This window comes from Chenopodium album, chromosome 17 (genome assembly GCF_948465745.1).
Source record: "Chenopodium album chromosome 17, dcCheAlbu1.1, whole genome shotgun sequence".
NCBI lineage: Eukaryota > Viridiplantae > Streptophyta > Magnoliopsida > Caryophyllales > Amaranthaceae > Chenopodium > Chenopodium album.
In genome coordinates, this window is record NC_137850.1 from 45,006,359 (window position 1) to 45,026,366 (window position 20,008).

The following is a 20,008-nucleotide window of genomic DNA, read 5'->3' on the forward strand; positions in this document are numbered from 1 at the left end:
AGGTTTATACGAGTAGTTTTTTTTATGTGTATTGAAAGAGTAACAGATACAATAATATAGACAAGATTCGATTTCATGTTTTGCGTATCACCTCAATAATTTAGTGTTGCCTCAATTAAAAAATACAAAGTATAACAAATACTCAATTTACTTGCTAATTATACATAGGAATTTTTACTTGTTCTTTCTAAAAAAATCAACTTATTGATTTTTTTCTTTTTTTCTTTTTTTCTTTTTGTTTTTTTTGGATTTTTTTAACACTTTTACCAAACCTAAATATCATAACAGGAAAAAAGAAATAAAAAAAAAAGGGACTTTCATGTAGAATGCGAAGTTGCCAACAAACCAAAACCCTTGTTAACCCCAGAAATGCTCTTCAATGGAGGAAGAAGCTAACTACTGACTAACAGAGAAATTTAGGGTTTAATCAATCACTATGTTTGTCACCAGAAATCTTCAAAGACAATCTCTCAAAACCCTAACTTCTCTTCTCAACAACAACCCCCCTTGTCTAAGAAATTCAATTTTTTCTTCAAACGCTGAAATTCAGCAAAATGGTTCATCTATCTTCAATACATCTTCATCAAATTTGGATTTGGGGTTCAATGATTTCCGACGATGGATGTCGACGGCGAAAGGGCGGAGTATGAGGAGCAAAGTAGAGCGAAGAATGCAGAGAGAAGCTGGTAAAACTCAAAGGCAGATTCGTCAAGCTAAGAAGATTAAGCTTAAGCTCATGACTGAAGAAGAACGCCTTATTTATAATCTTCGAAGGGTATTTTTCTTTTCCCCAATTTTTTGAATTTCTGAGAATTTATAACTATTATTCTGATATAGTCTTAAGCTCTGAAGTCTTAACTCCTCGTAATTAAGGATATGACATGGTTCGGCTCGAGGACTATTTGTAGTTGTTGAAATAGTAGTGATAGGATTAGGAAATGTGGCTTCTTGAAATAGTATATGTGACTATTATTCCCGGGAGTTGCATACTTGGGTTTTTGTAACATTAGTTGTAGTGGTTGTCATTGCCATTTTTACATTGTTGATTATGTCAATGCTATCAATTTGGGGTAGTTATGGTGGAATTTGCTAGTATGTTGTATGGATTTGGGAATGTGGGGTTAATTAGGATTGCCCCGGGGGGGGGGGGGGGTTAGATAGTAGGGTAATTGGAGAGTGGAATGAGGTTATTCATCTGTCTAATTATGGAAATTTAATGGTATAATTGTAAGTTGTAACCATGATGAAGCTATTGGAGTAAAAGACTGTAGAAATGTAACCATGAGTTTATCGGTCCCTTGGAAATTTGCTGAAGGATGAGTTCCTTTCTTGTCATAAGCCCATGGAAATCCTTCAGCTGATATTAAAAATTAATGGTATTAAATTGGCTTGTCCTATTTTCACTTGAACTAAATACTGAATTTCACTTAGGTGAGGTAGCTGAAGCTTGAACAAAAAGCCAAAGGTTGTGATGATATTAAACATTCAGGCTATAATGCTAAATGCTTTACCATACTCTCCCAAACTGTTGGGTATCACCATATGGTCTGGTGAATCCTTGTTTGGAGCTCTCCTATTTTCATCTGTCAGAAATTCACTTAAAATGTATGATGCAGACATGTAGTGTGTGTTATGTTACTAGAAATTTTTCTGAACTTGCTGGTTATGTAGAATATTTGCTTGCATCTCCTGAATCTAGTGGTTTCTGACTACTGGTTTTGGTTACGATGATCTGTTGTTTCTCTGGATCATGTTTGTTGCAAGGTTACAACTATTGTCATTGCGGCTAACACTTGCTTTGTTCTTTTTACCTTAAAGGTAATGAAAGGATTATGCTCAGATTAAGTTTATACTATAAGTACACATAAGTGCTTCTCCAAGTTCAATTTTATAATCTCAGATATATAAGGTGTAATGAGTTCAAATAAGCTCCATTATGTTCAGATTTAGCATATTCAGGTGAAAAGATCAAAGCCTTGTGCAGTTCATAAATCATTGGTGTTTTCTGAAATTCCTTTATAACCACCACCACAAAAAAAAGCTCCTTCTACAATGGGGCACTGCTCTACGCGGCTCAATCAAATTATGACCTTGTATCAGTTTTGCACAAAATATTAAATTTCACCATATGATTATTTTGCACTGAATACTTAATATCATCATTGATCTTTAAATTATGCTGCAGGCTAAGAAGAAAGTTGCATTGCTTCTGCAAAAGCTCAAGAAGTATGAGCTGCCTGAGTTGCCTCCACCTAGGCATGACCCAGAGCTGCTGACAGCTGAGCAGCTCCAGGCTTTTAAGAAGATTGGCTTTAGAAATAAAAACTATTGCGAGGTTGGTGTTCGTGGAGTCTTTGGTGGAGTTGTCCAGAATATGCATCTTCACTGGAAGTTCCATGAGACTGTGCAAGTTTGTTGTGATAACTTCCCTAAGGAAAGGATCAAGGAGATGGCAACAATTCTTGCAAGGCTAAGTGGTGGTATTGCGGTTAATGTACACAATGTAAAAACTATTATTATGTTTCGTGGTAGGAACTACAGGCAACCAAAAAATTTGATACCTGTCAATACCCTTACGAAGAGAAAGGTATGTGACTCTAGTTTTGTTGTTGTTTTCCAGGTCTGCATGGTTAGTTGCCTATGGCAGGTCATTTTAGAAATTTTGTTGTCTTGATTGATACGTTTGTTACTGGCTAGTGGCATCTACCTCCTTCCCCTGAGCTACCTTGAGTTGATGATGAGAGTCTCAAGTAGGATGGTCCTTATATGTGTGGCCTTGAAAATTGAAGCCACATTCACCCCTTTTGTTGTTTGGTTTGGAATTCATTGAATGATTATTAATATAGCTATCAGTCTATTAATACCAGACTACATTCATTTGGAATTTCTATCCTGAATTTTTTCATGTGCTCATTATGTCCAATGAGGGCAGTCATTTCTTGCATATTGGGTTAGTTGGGGGGGGCATAGCTGCAATTCCATTGATGGAGTTCCTTTTGTAAATTTGAGTGCAATGATACAATTTCCATTGTTTTAGTCCATCTTCAGGTGGTCTAATTCAAATTTCCTAGGCCTGGTCTGGTTTACTTGTAATTATTTTGGCCTGTCTGATTTAGATCTTCTGATTGGACTGAGCTTTGACCGTTTATGTACACTAATATATTGTAAAAATCATAATCAAGCGGGGTCTTTTAAGATGTCTTAATGTGTATATTCCAAATATCTAATTTTCATAATATTCAATAATACGGATTAAGAATTTGGCAGTAATCTAATTATTAAAAAGAAGATCCGCTCTGTGTCTCGTATGATTTTAAAAAATAAGATAAATGTTCCCAAAATAAGGCGAAGTGAACACTGCTAGTTGTCTTCAACTGGAATTTCATGCTAATGATCTACATTTTGGTTGGCAATTGCAGGCTCTTTTCAAGGCAAGATTTGAGCAAGCACTTGAATCTCAGAAACTCAATATAAAGAAGATTGAGCAGCAGCTTCGCAAAAAGGGAATAAGCCCGGATGATCCTGTTGCCATGGCAAGTATTCAGAGGGTAGCATCAACGTTCTTTAACGCAATTGACAAGAAGGAAGGGAGCCCCTATGTCTTCCGTGAGGCTGAAGAATCTGTGAAGCAGCCTCTGAAAAGATCAGAACACTCTGATCCTGCTGAGGATAGTGATCAAGAAGAGCTTGACAAATTTATAGCGGAGATAGAGGATGCTGTTGACAAGGAATGGGCTGAGGAGGAGGCTGCAGAACAGGAAGAGTACGGAAAGATAAGGTACCGGAACAAGGAAGAGTATGGTGGAAGATTCAACAAACCAGAGCGCTTTGTAGATAATTTCTCTGATGATGGAACTAGAGGTCGAGGTAGAGGTATGATGGATACGCATCAAAGGCAAAGAATAGAAGACAGTGAAGATGAAGATAGTATTTCTGCACCTATTGAAGAAGATAGCGCAAGCGAAGATGAAAGGCAGGCTTATGATTCTGATGATGATAAACTTAAACGCCGACCATCCAGAGTTGAAAGATGGAATCCAGAAAGGTCAAGAGGATCACATGGAAACCAAGGCTTCAAGCAGACCAATAATAGAATTACAGGAAAGATGTCTGAAGAGGAATCTGAGCCAGAAAATATGTTTGAGGACCTAGATGATGTAATGCGTGAATCTGATAGTGAAGGGGGGCATACACCAAGACTACCAAGGACTGCAAGAAATGAATACCGTAGTGGCCATAGCTCAGGTAGGAGAGAGAGGAGCAGTAGGGTAGATGGTGCAGGTTATCCTGCAATTGATAGTGATGACTCTGATGAAGGTGACAGAAATTCCAGGTTTAGAGATAGAACCAGAAATCAGGACAAAAGAGGCAGGGCTGATACTGTGGGCAGAAAATGGGGGAGTGATGGTTCTGATATTGATGAAGATTTTATTGAATCTGAAATTGCCATGTATGGATCAGGTGATAATGATGATGATGATGATGATGATGCTCTAGAATCTAGCACTCTGAGAGGAGCTGATGAGGACTACAGCGGCTTGGGTGGGCTGCCACATCATCATGCCAAAGTGGAGGATAACAAAATCCCTAGGAGAAAGCAAGTGTCTCGAAAACGGAATGATGATGAACTTTGGGATAGTGATTGAGCCCGGCAAATTTGAGTCCATCAGTGATAGCATCCATTATCGCTGTCGTGGAGGAAAGTTGCATTACAATTCGAGAAAGCATACAACTTTCAGGATGACTCGACTGTCTCGTGCACTGAAGATGAAAGTACTGCACGTGATATTACACATTGCCTGTATAGGCTCTGACATAATCATGAAGTACAATATACAGCATCTCTTCCAGAATCCATACTGTACTTGGGTAAGTACATTTTATAACTTTGATATTCATATGAGCTCATGGCTTTTCATGGTGTATTCTGTTCATGTTAGAGGTTTTAGTGGTCAGGTATCTGTTTGAAGGTAAACTCATGCATCAGTGAAATTGGGTAGAAATTCACAATTTAGCTTACCTTTTGTGTTGTTTTGAAGGAATTTTCCATGAAGCTTAATTTAAAGTAATAATGATGTCGCGTTTGCCACAAATTGTATTTTGTACATTATCCTCGATGCTGTTCGAAAACTTCTCGAGTTTCAATAACATTTGTTAATGTGAAGTGCTGATTTATTAGCTAATACTGTAAGCTCTCTTTTTTGTTTTGCCTTATTTGTTTCTACTATATAAATATGAGATCTATTTCGTATATTCAATGTCGCGACTCAGTTGAATACAAGTAATTTTAATGTGATTTGGCTGTATGAAATAGGAACAGGATCCTCTTCCGTTATCAGATGGTCCAGTTATTATGGTACATCGAACATGTACATGGAGGCTTTGTTTTGAAGCACATGAAATGTACTTTCTAGTAAAGTAGATCGATGTTCTAATTAAATTGCATCCCTGTTGGTTTTATTTATTTGCGCTGTAAGTCATACAATAGCCTTTATAAAGATGCATGAAATCGGAAATACACTACTCCCTCAATCCACATTTGCTCACATTAATAGTGTAAATTTAACAAGTAACCAACTAATTCGAACAGAGGGCAGTCTCAGAGGAAAGTGGCTTAGCCAACGCGAGGAATTGTCACAACATTTCCTGCGTTATCAGTCCAGATCCAAACTCGACTGCAACGATAGTCATGAGTTACAATATCCCCTTGCTTCTTGATGACCCCCCTTACAAAAGGATTTTGTGTCTCAATTACCCTTTTCGCGACATGAGCGTTTTTCCCTAGTAATTCTGGCCAGGCATTCTTTCCTGCATCATTATAAGCACCTTCATTAAATCATTAGATTTAGTTTTACCCTGTAAAAATCAAAATAAAAACAAAAATAAAATTACAGACCTAAAAAATGAATCAAAAGCTTAAATTTATAGTCACCTAAACAGTGAATTTCCATCTAAAATTTCTGGAAAAAAAGGCCGCAGTTGCTGAAACTCTGAAAGTTTATTTTATAAAATTTAGAGCTAATTATGTGTGTGTTATGTTTTGTAAAAATATGGTACGAAAATGTTTATTTTATAGAGTAAAATGTGCATGAGCAATGCCTATAATAGCAAAACTTATTGAGTGGAAAAGTGTCTAGACTTCCAGAAGTCAGTTTGTTCATGACATACAGCGTTAGCGGGCATTTACTAAACGTTGGACACGGAATAATCGCCGGTTAATTAGAGGATCATTGCGTCATTAGTTGTCGTCGGCTATGTCCAATTCACCATATTTGATACTTACGTCTAAACTTATCTGAATTATATTTATCTAAGTTGAAATAATATGATTAAGTGAGTATTACTTTTGCGAAAAAAATTATCAAATGAGATGTGGTGAATTTCGTATTAATGCTGGCTTTCCAAATATATTATGAAGCTTTCATAATTTTTTGAGGTAGAATTGTCAGAAATTACCTTGTTTTCAAGTCAACTAGTGTTTATCTCGTATCGCCCTGGGTCAATACGTTAAATATTCTTATATTATAGTTTTCATGCATTATATTTTATGTAAATGAATTTGACTTTTATTTTTTTTTTTATTTTTTTTAATGTACGTAATAATCTTAAATACTTTTATTTTAGATTTAGTCTAAGAAAATAATTTGTCAGGATATTTTGACTTTTACCACAAAAAAAAAAAAAAATCAAAAAATTATTTTTTACCACCAAAACTTCTAAAACTTTTATTTTACCACCAAATAAAAAATTAAAAATTGTTTTTCACCACCGGTAGTCAAAAACCTAACGGAATTTTTTTAATTCTTCAATTTTTTGTGTCAAACACATGCTCTATAGGGGTTTTGGGGGGGCATTTTGTCCCTTTGAATCTAATTTGAGGTCAGAATTGAAAAAAAATTATTGAAAATGCCTCGTTTTGCGTGTTTAAAAATACCTCGATTTGCATGAAACGCGCTAAACAAGGCATTTTTGATCATTTTTTGTCAATTCTGACCTCAAATTGGACCTATAGATTCAAAATGCCCCCCTAAACCTACAAAGAACATGTTTTACGCACGAAATTCGAAGAAATTTTTTTTAACCGTTAGATTTAACGGTTTTCTTGACGTTAGGTGGTAAAAAGACAATTTTTAGAATTTTTTTTGGTGGTAAATAAAAGTTTTAGAAGTTTTGGTGGTAAAAAACAATTTTTTGATTTTTTTGTGGTAAAAGTCAAAATTTCCTTACATTAATCATATTTAAGAAGAATAAATAAGCAAAACTATTACAACTAATAAGAAGTAGATAGTAAAGATGGTATAACTTCTATTTATTTTCTAATAGACCCAAATTCAATTCTTAATATAAATATTTTTTAATTGACGTGTTTTGTTCACATTTCTAATTGGATGATGTGGCATCCTCTTGGTGGAAGAGAAGGGTGACACGTGGCGTGTATCTTAAATTATGAACGGTATTTAATACTTTTTCTGTTTTTTTAGTTGACACGTTTCTATTATCACGCTTGCCAACGCATGTTTTTAACATTTAATAACTTCAATTATCAATATTGTAAAATTATAAAAAGTGAATATTAATAAAATATACATATAGACGATTCAAACAAAATCCCACATGATTATATTTTATCGTATCTATAAATCACAAAAGCGAGTCAAAGTGTAGTGTGTGAATAGTGTAAAAGTCAAATGGTGTCAACTAAAAAAACGGAGGAAGTATATAGTAAGGAGTATAGATTTGTGAACTAGTACCTTACCTTTTTTTATTTTATTTTTATTTTTTTTTGTCTACTAATATCTTGACTTAAGTTTTTTCAAAAAAATTAAGAATATTTCTGTTTATTGTATAAGCATGTACGAAGTATATAAGCTATTTCTCCTATTGTAATCATTATTCAGTTCAGTAATAAAATTTATTCCTCTTTCAATTATTTTCTCTCTAAAATTCTTAGCTTTCTTCTTCACATAATTCTGTTTTCATAATCTGTTAGATATACATACGAGCTCATGACTTTTCATGGTGTATTCTGTTCATGTTAGTGGTGTTTGTGGTCACTGGTCAGGTATGTTTTTGAAGGTAAAATCATGCACCAATGAAGTGAAAGTCGGTAGAAGTTCACAATTTAGCTTACCTTTTTGTGTTGGTTTGAAGGAATTTTCCATGTAGCTTAAATCGAAAGTAATAATGATGTTAAGTTTGCCACAATTTATATTTTGTACATTATCCTGGATGCTGTTACTGAATTCGAAACTTAAACTTCTTGAGTACTTTCAATAACATCTGTTGATGCGAAATCTAGAAATATGTTTTATACTCTATCAAGTTCTCTGTTTTATTAGCAAATACAGTGCAAGTAGTCTTTTAATGTGATTTGGCTGTGTGAAAAAGGAACAAGATCCTCTTCGATTGGTCCAGTTATTATGTGTACAATTGTACATGTACATGGAGGCTTTGTTTCGAAGGATATAAATGAAATGTACTTCCTAGTGAAGTAGATCGATGTTATAACTAAATTGAAAACATGTTTGTTTTATTGACATAAAATTGAAATACAATATACTACTCCCTCCATCCACAATTGCTCGCATTAATAGTGTAATTTAAACAAGTAACCAAATAATTCGAACAGAGGGCAGTTGCAGAGGAAGGTAGCTTAACCAACATGAGGAATTGTTGCAACATTTCCTTCATTATCAGTCCAGATCCAAACTCGACTGCAAAGATAGTCACGAGTTACAATAGTACCTTGCTTCTCGATAACCCCCGTTACAAAAGGATTCTGCGTCTCAATTACCCTTTTCGCGACTTGAGCATTTTGCCCTAGTAATTCTGGCCAGGTATTCTTTCCTGCATCATTATAAGAACATTCATTAAAAACTTAAACCGTAAAAATAAGAATTAAAATCAAAATGATAGACCCAAAAAATAAAACAAAAAATTAAAGTAATAATCACCTCTACAGTGAATTGGTGCCATATGAAATGTTTAGAAAAAAAAGGCCGCAGTTGCTGAAACTCTGAAAGTTTATTTTATATAATTTAGAGCTAATTACGTGTATGTTATGTTATGTAAAAATATGGTACAAAAATGTTTATTTTATAGAGGAAATTTGTGCATGAGCAATAATACCTATTAATAGTAACACTTGTTTAGTGAGTGGAAAAGTGTCTAGACTTCCAGAATTCAGTTTGTTCATGACATACAGCATTAGGCGTTTACTAAACTTTGGACACGGAATAATTGCCGGTTAATGTAAGGATTATTTTGTCATTAGTTGTGGTCGGCTATGCCCAATTCACCATATTTGATACTTACATATTCCCTATTAAAATTGTCAGAAAATACCTTGATCTCAAGTCAATTTGTTAACTAGTACCTTTTTTTTTTTTTTTTTTTTTCAATTAATACCTTGAAATTAATATTTTTTTTTCTTAAAAATGGCGTCTTAATGACAAATTCTAGCAAAAAGTCAAGTTTATGGCGTTGGAATTTCATTTTCCCTCCATCATTGTACGCGTGTGATGAGCTCCATTGAATGAAAAGAGGGCAGAATTAAGGTAGAAATGATTTGATCTTCCTATATATTTATACAAGTGGGCGGTTCTCACTGTCTCACAAGCTTCGTTTGTGACCAAAATTGATTTAAAGATGAAAGTCAAAACGCTGAAAACTAGAATTTTTGACCAGAATCTATCATTAAGATGCCATTTTTAAAGCAACATTTAATTCTAGGTATTATTTGACAAATTTTTTTCATGTAAGATCACAAAGTCACAAACTGACTTTAAAACTAGGTATTCTTTGACAATTTTGCCTTTATTTTTATTATTATTATTATTATTATTATTATTATTATTATTATTATTATTTATTTATATTTTTTTATCACGGAATCATTCGAAGTATATATATTTAGTGATCAGATTTATCATTTGTAAAATAAGCAAAACATGGCCTAATTTAAATTCCAAATAAAGTAAATATTTTAAGGTGTACTCCATAATATGTTGTTCAATGGGATCATTAACGTATGGTTTTGTACCTCGAAAAGGAAAATAAGAAATCCTGGACTCGTGTTTCATGTAAGGATTTATTATCACTTACTTACGAGTATTAAACGTAAAAGATGATACGTAAGAAAATGATCATACTCTTACTATATACGAAGTATATATGAAAGACAAATCGGATCATTGTGATGGTTGTGAATTGTGTGATATCTAGTCATTTGATCATGGGTATTTTTACCAAGAACGAAATTGAGAAATATTTTTTTGGCGTTGATCTAAAATTGTAGACTACGTACACAAGTTGTTGACTCATAACTTGATTATTGTTTATATAGCCGTATACTAATGTTAGTGTACCACAGTTATTAGATAACTCTTATGGTAGCACCACATCAACACACGTGTGTTGCTAGTGTACTAAAAAATTATAACGAGAACGATCCATCAAATACTCATTAATTATACAGTAATATTGCTACTAAAGTTTTATTTATTGATGAAGGTAGCATTACATATTATTTTAATCAAGGAGATAATGAACATAATCAGCCAACTTTAGGTACAAGGACAATAGTTCCAGCATCATTCACCCAAATAATAACCCTATCACAACGATAGTCATGAATATAAGGATCTTTAATATTAACAATGACTCCCGTCACAATTATGTTCTCACGCTCTACCACTTTTTTACCTTCTTCACCACTTTTTCCTAGCAATTTTGGCCAGAAGAGTGGCTCATCTGCATCAATATATAAATATAAACATATCGTTAATTAGTCGTTTTAAATTAACTAGTACGTGTACGTCCCTCCCTCCGCTTCTTTTTGTTCTTCGTATTTAGAATTGTTATGCCAAAACAAAAAGAAGCAGAGGGAGTAATTCGGCACAAGTGAAAAATAAAACAACGTAAAGATCACATAAGAATTAAAGAGAAATAAGCAATGAGGTAATTACTTTCACACTTATCCGCAGGCATTTTGAGAAAATTAAAGTTGAAAATGTAAATTTTGTGTTTCTTGAGCATAGAAGATAAAGGGAGGGGGTATTTATAGAAGCATTTTGGATGAAGTTATGCCTAAGATAAAGATTACAAAATGATTTCTTGCTTGATTATTAATTTTGTAGGAAATAACCTCATAATTATGAAATTTCAGTTACAAAGGATTTATTCCTTAATCTGTTTATTTTTTTTTTATAAATGCGGTTGATTTGATTTTATGAACATATTTTTTGTATTGTTCTTGTTTAAATTCACCTGATCTCTTACCTTTGGGACTTTGGATACATTGCTCATACAAGTAATTGTATTATCTCTTTTATGAGCAATGTATCTTAATCTTAATATAGGACACCTAAATACAATTATACATTGCTCATACAAGTAACTGTATTATCTCTATATACAAGGTATCTTAATCTCTTTTATATAGGTGCCCTTCATAACTAGTGCGTAATGATAATATAATTAAAATAGATTCAGTTACTTAATTTTGCTCTAAAACTTAATTTTGCTAGCTTTCTTGAAATGTTACATATGGATGTTTGTCACTATAATTATTAGTGAGACAAAACAATGTCAGATCCAAATAGATAAAATATAAGTGGTTGTTGACTAAGGTTTTATTTTTGAAATAGTCCAAAAAAATTAGTAAAATTTGGTAGATTAATGAAAAAAAAAATGATAATATGGCTCAATTGATTAAAAAGTTAATAAATAGTGAGGAAATTTTGCCTCAAAAAAAAAAAAAATAAAATAAAAAAGTGAGGAAATTTCCCGCCAAAAAAAGAAAAAAAAAAGTGAGGAAGTTTGGTTGTTTAAAGTGAGAAGTAGTAGAAAAACGTGAAATTAAAAAATTAAAAGAAAAAAAAAAAGCAATGTCTTTTTTTAGGAATCTAAACTTTTTTTTTTGTTTTTTTTTTTGCCGAAATAATAATGAAAAACCAGTACAGTACTTCCTTGAATGAATAATAATGAATCCTTCAATTGATTCATTCCACTTATTTTACAATATTAAGAGTTATGTTGCATGACTTGCAATGTTTATCTTACATGTTGGAAAGAAAAAAAAAAATTAGGATAACAAAATTAAACGAAGCAATCCAGCATTCAGTTATGGTACAGATGATTTTTCAGGGAAAAAAAAAAAAAAAAAAAAAAAAAGGCAGATTTGGGTGACTCAAACTCTGCTAAATGCTTGATTGAACAGAAATTTTAAAAAAATTCTTCCAACAATGAGAGTTGGGAGTCTTGGAAAAAGATGCAAATGCTACAATTACTCAGTTTTTACAGGCAGCAAATACTTTAAAATTTATCACAAAATTTAATAGAGGTGTGGGTTAAATAAAATCTCCAAATTTCTGCATAACTAAATGTTCAGACGTTGTCGTACCTATGACCATATCTAGTTTAACACGAGCCCTTTGGCCATTCCTGTCTATCAACATCTAACATGAATGACCAAAAATCAAAATTCCAAAGTTTATTACATCTGAATTCGTAAAATAAACTAAAGGTAGAAAGTGAAAAAAAAAAAAAAAAAAAAAAAAAAAATCGACATCACAAAGCAAGAAACATTCATTCCTGTCCAATATCCTTACATGTGTAGCTGTTGAGGTTGATTCTTCGGGATACAACCTTCCTTGACAGATGCGAAAGCAATGCCATAGAATAGAGCCAGTGCAGAGAGGGTTGAGTTTACAAATGTCTCAATCGCGCCGGGAGGTTGCTCATCTTACCTGAGATGGGGAACAAAGTAAACCAGATGCATCTTCTCCGACCACAGCGAGCTCACAAACATTACAGATTTGCCCCTCTTGGCCTGGAACAAACCGTGCAGTACAGTAAGGACATGAGACGTCTTTTTGACCACGATAAATTGGCACATATGTGGCCCCACAAGTCACAAAAGGATTTCTGAAATCGTAATCCAATTCAACTGCATTATTCATGTTCTTCTCGGCAGCTTGTACAACTTGCCGGGCAAGCTTTTGCTGTTGCTCACTGGGGTTTGTCTCAATGAGCCGTCTGGCAAAGCTAGCAGCTGTGAGGAGATTCTTGGCTCTGAAGCAAACGGTCATAGCATTTTGCAGGGCCAGCTTCAAATGAGTAGGTTGAAGCTTGCAATGAGTGAAGTAAGCAGCAAGCTCCTGCTGGCGCTTTGGATCATCCTTCAGCTCCCTTCTCTTAGTTTCCATCTTAAGACCCAAGACATACTCTTTTACTATGTCAATCAGTTCTTTAACATCATCAACTTCTCTTCTGGACTCCACAACTATCAGAGGAATAATATGAAGCATACTTAAGAAGGTCCGAAGGGCATCCGAAAATTTGCCTTGTGTTGTGAGCTTGTAACCAGTCTTCAGTTTCTCTTCAATTTGGGATAAACTATACACCAAGGCCGGTGGGCTTCTCACATTAGGGCTGGCTGACTCAGTCCAACCCCTTTCCAAGGCCACAGAAATAACAGGAGCAGAAGCAAATGCACGTAAATAACTATGACTACCAGAATGAAGATCTAGGAACATGGGTTTCAAAGGAGTAAAATTTTTAATCCCAAGTTGCCGATTCAGCAATCTCATTGCAGTATCAAAATTCCCAGCAGCTGCATGCTCAGCAGCAAGAGCTGATCTCTGGGTCCAGATTTGACTGACAGGCATGCCAGGAGTTGGAGCAACAAACATTGCTGACCGGGCACTAACAGAAGCTCTTGGAGTATCTATCTCTGGGGGAAGATCCAAATCCTCCAAGATCCACCCTGGTTCCTCATTATCGTCAGCTACTTCTTCGTCAGCCAAATCTTCTGCCATCTCCTCATTCTCAACATCATTCATATTTAAATCATTATCCCACTCACCACCAAACTCTTCCTCTTCCTCTTCAGCATCGACCCTGTTAACAGTATCAAATTCGCTGAAGATCCCCTTCATCACTCTCAACAGGGGCCAATCTCCAGCGCACACAACAGGTGAAGGAGGTATCAAAAGGGAGGGGACCTTACCTTCAGGTAAGGACGGAACATCATCTCCCAACTCAGTAGCTAGCCTCTCAGCAACATCATGCAGCCCATGGACTGAAGCAGTGATGTAAGCCAGAGGTAAATGCCCCGCATTCTCCAAAATCTTAACACGCTCCTCCACATCACCCAAATAAAGGGCATTGTGAAACTGACCCATAACATCATTCTTTACCTCAGCAATTTTCAACATCTTGTTTAACTTTTCCACATTTCCTGTCATTAAATAAAGAAAAGACAGCCTCTCAAAATTCTTTGTCCTCTGGTAAGCATATTCTACAATACCAGCATTACCCTGGCGAAGAGCCTCCAGCCCTAGTCTATACCAGTGATCTTTCTCATCAATTTCCTTTGCTGAAGCAACGGCGATTTGAATATTTCCACTCTCCAGAGCTAAATTAAAACGGGTCCTCTCATCTTTAACAAAATGCAAAGCAACTTCAGGAAATCCTTTCTGCTGCAAATAAGCTATCATTGCTTGCCCTACAAGTTGAGAGCTTCTTATCATGTTCATCACATGGTCATACCTCTTCCTAAGCAGAGATAACTTGAAAAGATACTCTGTTGCATCGATAACTATGGCCTTGTTCTTTCCATCCCGATCCAAGCAAAAAATTGTATTCCCAGAAACCTTGGTGATGTAAATTGGAACGTCAAGCGTTTTAATGATGCCACTATCTCCATTAGGAAGACAATACTTGATGTGATTTAGAGTTGTATAGATGAATACTCCATTATCATCCCAGGCCCCACTCTTGACTCGAATCGTTTCATGAAGAGTGCATTGATGCACAAGCTTTTTACTTGCAATCACAATGGCGTGTTTACTAAGCAAGGCAACACTCTCCATGTCATTGGACCAGACAACATACTTGACAAAAGGGGTTTGAAGTTCACCAAGAATACTCCTTTGTTGAAGGTCAAATATAACAACCTTATCCTCTGCCCTACAGAGCAAGTTACCTGTACCAGCATAGAATATTGCATCAGTGGCAATAGGGAGGACACTCTTTTTCCCAGTTTCATTCTTCAGATTCTTTATCAGCACTTCATTTTTGCTTTTGTCAAGCACTGCAAACCTGTTACGAGCAATAAAAACAGCAGATCCTCCAACACCTCTTTTTGCTTCTTGTGCCGTATCACCCCTGCCAAATGAATCTTTAGGTACAACATAGAGCTCATAAGACCCACCATCAACATCAGAACATACAAGGACAGCATTCTCTGTAGGACTATAAGAAAGAGTCCGAGGACCCTGATTTAAGCTTGCAGTGCCAGGCCGGCGAATAGGAATAACCTGAGTATCTTGTTGAGTTGAAAATTCAAAAAACCTCAAGAAACGGTCTTTAGCATAAAACATGGCATCACCACTGACATAAAATGCAGGACGCTCTCTCTCCAATTTGAAGACAATCATCCCACTATCATGACCAGCAGCCAGGAGATTCATCTCAGGATGAGCTGCAAGAATCCAAAATCTATCTTGCTCCCTACGAAATGTCTGAATGCCGGTCCGCTTTGTTACATCCCAGACACGAATACTTTTGTCTTCTGAATTAGACACAATAATATCCTGTTTGGCATGGAACATAACACAGGAAACATTGTTCATGTGTCCCCTCAACGTGTCCACCTCCCAAGCTTTTGTATCTGATAAAAAAAAAGTGCTAGTAAGAGCAAGTCATGCAGCAGAAAATCATGCAAAAGCAGGCACAAGAAGCCTCAGCCTAAAAAAGAACTGAGAGCCAACTCTAGACCTAACACAATAGTTATTCCATGACATCCATGTGCAACTTTTACATTTTAATAAAGTCAAATCTATGGTACACATAGCTGATGATGACCATCTGGAGATCCAGCTATATAGAAGCCAAGTTTGACACCAATCAAAAGGAAGTTAATTACAGCTTTAATGTACTTCGAGATACAAACTAAGTTTATGGAAAGCACTTCAGCAAAAAAAGTTGAAATTATAAGAACTTAAAATTTTCTAATGGCTAGAAAAAAAAGAAAAGTTTCAAGAGAGAAGGTCAGTCTAGGAGGTTTCAAATACTATGCTACATTTACTTGAATTTTTTAATGTTTAAAAATATATAGTGTACAATATTCTGCACATGAAACCAACAGTTGTTATTAGTATAATATTAATAAATAAAAAAATTCAATGCTGCTTTCCAAAGCAATATCTCAGTCTCAGATAGTTAGTCAATTGGCATCAACCACTTGATTCTTATAATCCACATCAGTTTTAAAATCCTCTTGTTGCAATCCCTCCAACACTTAGCAATGTTGAATGTTTCACTTTTTCAAAAATGATGATGAGAGGAACTCTTACAAGAAGGGCATACTAAAAAAAATACATAACTAAAATTAGGGAATAAAGATGTATCAATTTAACTGGAAAAAGTAACTATGCAAGTTTAATAGCACCCAATGTTAACTGTAATAACACAAGCGCGCAGACACACACATGTACCAATGTCCTAATTTATTATTTAGGTAGATTTTATAGTTACAAAGCTACACAAAGTATTTTATAAGAAGGTAACAGCTCAATTACTCTACATTTTATACCAATGTCCTCTTTTATCTATCAAGTTGATTTTTATTTAAGTCACAAAGCTATATTTTACAAGAGGTTAAGAGCTCGATTACTCTACACAAAACCACATTTGAGGAAAAAAAAAAAAAGAAAGAAAAAAAAAAAAGAGCAATCAGAGAGAGAGAGAGATGTATGTCTACAGATTGTTCAAAATCCAATGCTTCCTTTAAACAAACAGAACATTAAAAAATGCCTCCAGGGACAAGTTACATGAACACGTAAGATATCAAGGACTATTACTGAAGGCATATGGGGTATTGTTTTGGAAAGTAAAAAAAGCACACTAAACTTGGAACAAGGGGCTAAGGACTAAATTAAAGAACTCTTTGCTAAGCCGACAAAGGGTGCAAATTGGGAACATATTAATTCTGATCATTATTGAAAAAATTTGCCTTTGGAGTGAAATCCAAAAACCTACCCTGGAATTTACTCATTGTTAGTCTAGAGACTGGGCAAGCCATGCCGAGGTTCAAAAAGAAATGTATCAAAAAAGTGGTCGCAGAAAACCCATGTATTCTATTTTCTATCTATGAAAGAGACAAAACAGAAGAAATACTGGGCACCAGAAACAAATAACACTCCACTCGTCTAAAAGCAGGGAAGCAACAGATTAATTCCTTATTTAACTCTCTATCAGGCGATGACACATACTCCTCCAGCTAATTTAAGTCCTAATATTATAGGAGAGAGCATCGTGAGATCCATAAAAATGATGGAAAGTCATACGATTAAAATATTTATTTTTAAATCCTGATATTAACATCCATACACAATGGGGTAAAAAACCAGAGGTCACATAATAGACTTACCATTCATACGCCACAATTTCACTTGACGGTCATCAGCTCCAGAAACAATCAAGGGCAGACTAGGATGAAATGAAGCCCAATTAACCCCCCTGTCATGACCTTCCAAGACATACTTGACCACAGCATCAACCCCACCAAAAAGATCTGTATTCATCTGACTCAGTCGCAATAAGTCATCTGCAGGAGATGCACTTTTCTTTTTAAGCGACCCAATATCCCAGACCCGAACAGTCTGGTCAAGAGATGCTGACACAACAAGGTCTTCTTTCGGATGAAATGAGGCACACATAACATAATGGTTGTGTCCTGTCAAGACAGAGATACACGTTCGCGACTGCCAGTTCCAAATGCGAATAGTCTGGTCATCACTGGCACTCACAATCCAAGGGCTTTCATGGTGGAACTGGACCGTACGAATATAATCAAGGTGTCCCAGTAGAGTAAATAGACACCTGTGAAGTTTATAGTTCCAAACTTTAATCTTGTAATCATCACCTGACAAAACAAAGGAAATTGTATATACATCACTTATGAGACACATATTACAGAAAATGTAAACTTTTACCAAAATCATCTACAAAGTATAACATAACCGGACCAAATACACAATCACTGCACTCATGAAACAAAAAACCAAGGTTTAAGATGTTCAACAAGAAGTTAAATGCACTGAGAATCCAACACGTCAAGAAAACATGGGACAACTAAAATATCTCGCATCTTTAATCCTATAATTATAATATAAACCAAATGTCTATAATATCTATATGGTGTCATATGCATTTTGCCCCACATCCATAAAGATTATATAGTATTGTATAAGAATACAGCTAACTTGAAAATACTTTCTTCAGTGCATCCAGAAACTCATATAAACAACCTTGTATCATTTCTCATCTATGAGTTTCTAAACCAACATCCCAACTGGCCTACAAATTATTATGGAACATCAATCTTAGCCCACAAATTACTAGTTCCATCCAATATTATAAATTCAGGAGTCATAATCTGCTTGTTAGCCTGGAGACAATGGGCAATGGATCAGGCATTGGGTTAATTTGGCTACACTGTAGCTCATTAGCCTTGACACATTCACTAATGTGTGAGGAGATCGGGTGAGACTGAGAAAATCCATCCATATATAAGTTGCAAAGAATTAATAGGTAATTAAGGTAAATACCTCAAAGGTCACTACTAATCCATGCTTCAAGACCATAAGGTGGTAAGGGATGTTAGAGAGGGTATAAAGGCAAATTCTCACAGCTTACTATCTTTAAGGAAGGAGACTATTTTCGCCTCACATAAAGAGATGAACATTATTTATGAACAGGGTATACATGTTAAAATCTATGGCATGAAGGTCAAACTATTATTCGATGCTACAATTGACAACCAAAAACTCAATGAACACAATATTAATATAATTTTTTACCTCCTGACACAAACAGTGGCTGAGATTTATGGAAGTGAACACCACGAACAGGGCCATCGTGCTCATCAAATCGGTCAATCAGTGTACCCATTCTGTAATCCCATAGCTGGATCACACCACTGTGAAGACTCGCCAAGATCCATGGTCTCTTAGTGTGGAAACTGAGTCCCTTAACCCTGTTACTCTTTGTCTCGAACTTTGTCAACATCACTCAAATCTTTCTCGCTGCAAACAATCATAACCCAATCAGAAAAGATACTGCACAACTAAGCTCTAAGCATCCTGATTATGTTTTTACCAATCAAAACAATGTAATTTCAACAAAATGGCCACTCAATTAATCATTTAAGTTCGTCGAAACATCAAACATATCCCAGTATCCCTAATTCAGTATCAAATTTATAAAATAATTTACGACTTCAAGCTCAATCACATACAAATGTACAGATAATCAAATCACACACTCAACGGTCATTCCAAACAACACTCATATCAAGTCCACTAAATTCTCCCCCAATTTCTCAATCCGCTACTATTTAAAGCAATCTAAGCTCATTATTTCAGCATAATAACTAATTAAACCAAAAAATCTGATCGAATTCAGAAAGGCCTAATTACACATAATGCTCAAACTAAATCAAACCGAAATCAATTAGAAACTTACCAAATCAATTACAACCCTAACTAATAACAAATCAAAACGTAAAACAAACTAATTAAATGCAGATCGAAAGACAACAATAAGTCGAATTCGAAAAAGAAAAAAAAGATCGGTGAAATTAAAATTGAAATTGTAACTAAAATTACCTTCAGATCTGAAAAGTGAAATAGTAGTGGTAGATCAAGTGAAGCGCAGAATTTGCATCCAAAATCGACAGATGAACAAGAGAGAGAAAATGTAAAAATTGAGAGGATTTTAGGAGAGAGAAAATGGGGGAGTGGAGAGAAGAAGGGTTTTTTGTACTGTATTTATTTTTTCCCCTTTATTATGAGTAGTATCGTAGATCTGGATTCACTGCTGCGTTTAATTAGAGAGTAAGGAAGGGTGTAATTTGTTAATCATAGTCATGGGAAGGAGGGAGGTGTAATTCGTGGTTTCATTTTTTTTTTTTTTTTTGACACAGTAATTCGTGGTTTCA

At 35.0% G+C, this 20,008-nt stretch overlaps 2 protein-coding genes across 2 annotated transcripts; one reads left to right on the forward strand and one right to left on the reverse strand.

The window, feature by feature from the left end:
• The first annotated feature begins 416 nt into the window (after window positions 1-416).
• Window positions 417-5,162, forward strand: LOC145588167 (CRM-domain containing factor CFM9, mitochondrial-like). Its single transcript, XM_081644811.1, has 3 exons — window positions 417-775; window positions 2,186-2,587; window positions 3,420-5,162. The coding sequence occupies exons 1-3, from the start codon at window positions 437-439 to the stop codon at window positions 4,644-4,646; spliced, it is 1,968 nt and encodes a 655-aa protein (XP_081500937.1). The 5' UTR covers window positions 417-436; the 3' UTR covers window positions 4,647-5,162.
• Window positions 5,163-12,269: 7,107 nt separating this feature from the next.
• On the reverse strand, window positions 12,270-19,894 carry LOC145589873 (coatomer subunit alpha-1-like). Its single transcript, XM_081646567.1, has 4 exons — window positions 19,677-19,894; window positions 18,870-19,094; window positions 17,438-17,932; window positions 12,270-15,676 (listed from the first exon to the last, which is right to left on the reverse strand). Exons 2-4 carry the CDS (start codon window positions 19,075-19,077, stop codon window positions 12,741-12,743), a joined length of 3,639 nt encoding a protein of 1,212 aa, XP_081502693.1. The 5' UTR covers window positions 19,078-19,094; window positions 19,677-19,894; the 3' UTR covers window positions 12,270-12,740.
• Window positions 19,895-20,008: the final 114 nt, after the last annotated feature.

What these genes read in the sequence shown, in the direction of transcription:
- LOC145588167 (XM_081644811.1), top strand. Translation starts at nt 437, where the DNA reads ATGTTTGTCACCAGAAATCTTCAAAGACAATCTCTCAAAACCCTAACT. An exon ending in TTATTTATAATCTTCGAAGG is followed by an intron (nt 776 to 2,185) that starts GTATTTTTCTTT and finishes ATTATGCTGCAG; the next exon opens with GCTAAGAAGAAAGTTGCATT. An exon ending in ATACCCTTACGAAGAGAAAG is followed by an intron (nt 2,588 to 3,419) that starts GTATGTGACTCT and finishes TGGCAATTGCAG; the next exon opens with GCTCTTTTCAAGGCAAGATT.
- LOC145589873 (XM_081646567.1), bottom strand. Translation starts at nt 19,077, where the DNA reads ATGTTGACAAAGTTCGAGACAAAGAGTAACAGGGTTAAGGGACTCAGT. An exon ending in GCCACTGTTTGTGTCAGGAG is followed by an intron (nt 17,933 to 18,869) that starts GTAAAAAATTAT and finishes TTGTTTTGTCAG; the next exon opens with GTGATGATTACAAGATTAAA. An exon ending in GAAATTGTGGCGTATGAATG is followed by an intron (nt 15,677 to 17,437) that starts GTAAGTCTATTA and finishes TTTTTTTATCAG; the next exon opens with ATACAAAAGCTTGGGAGGTG.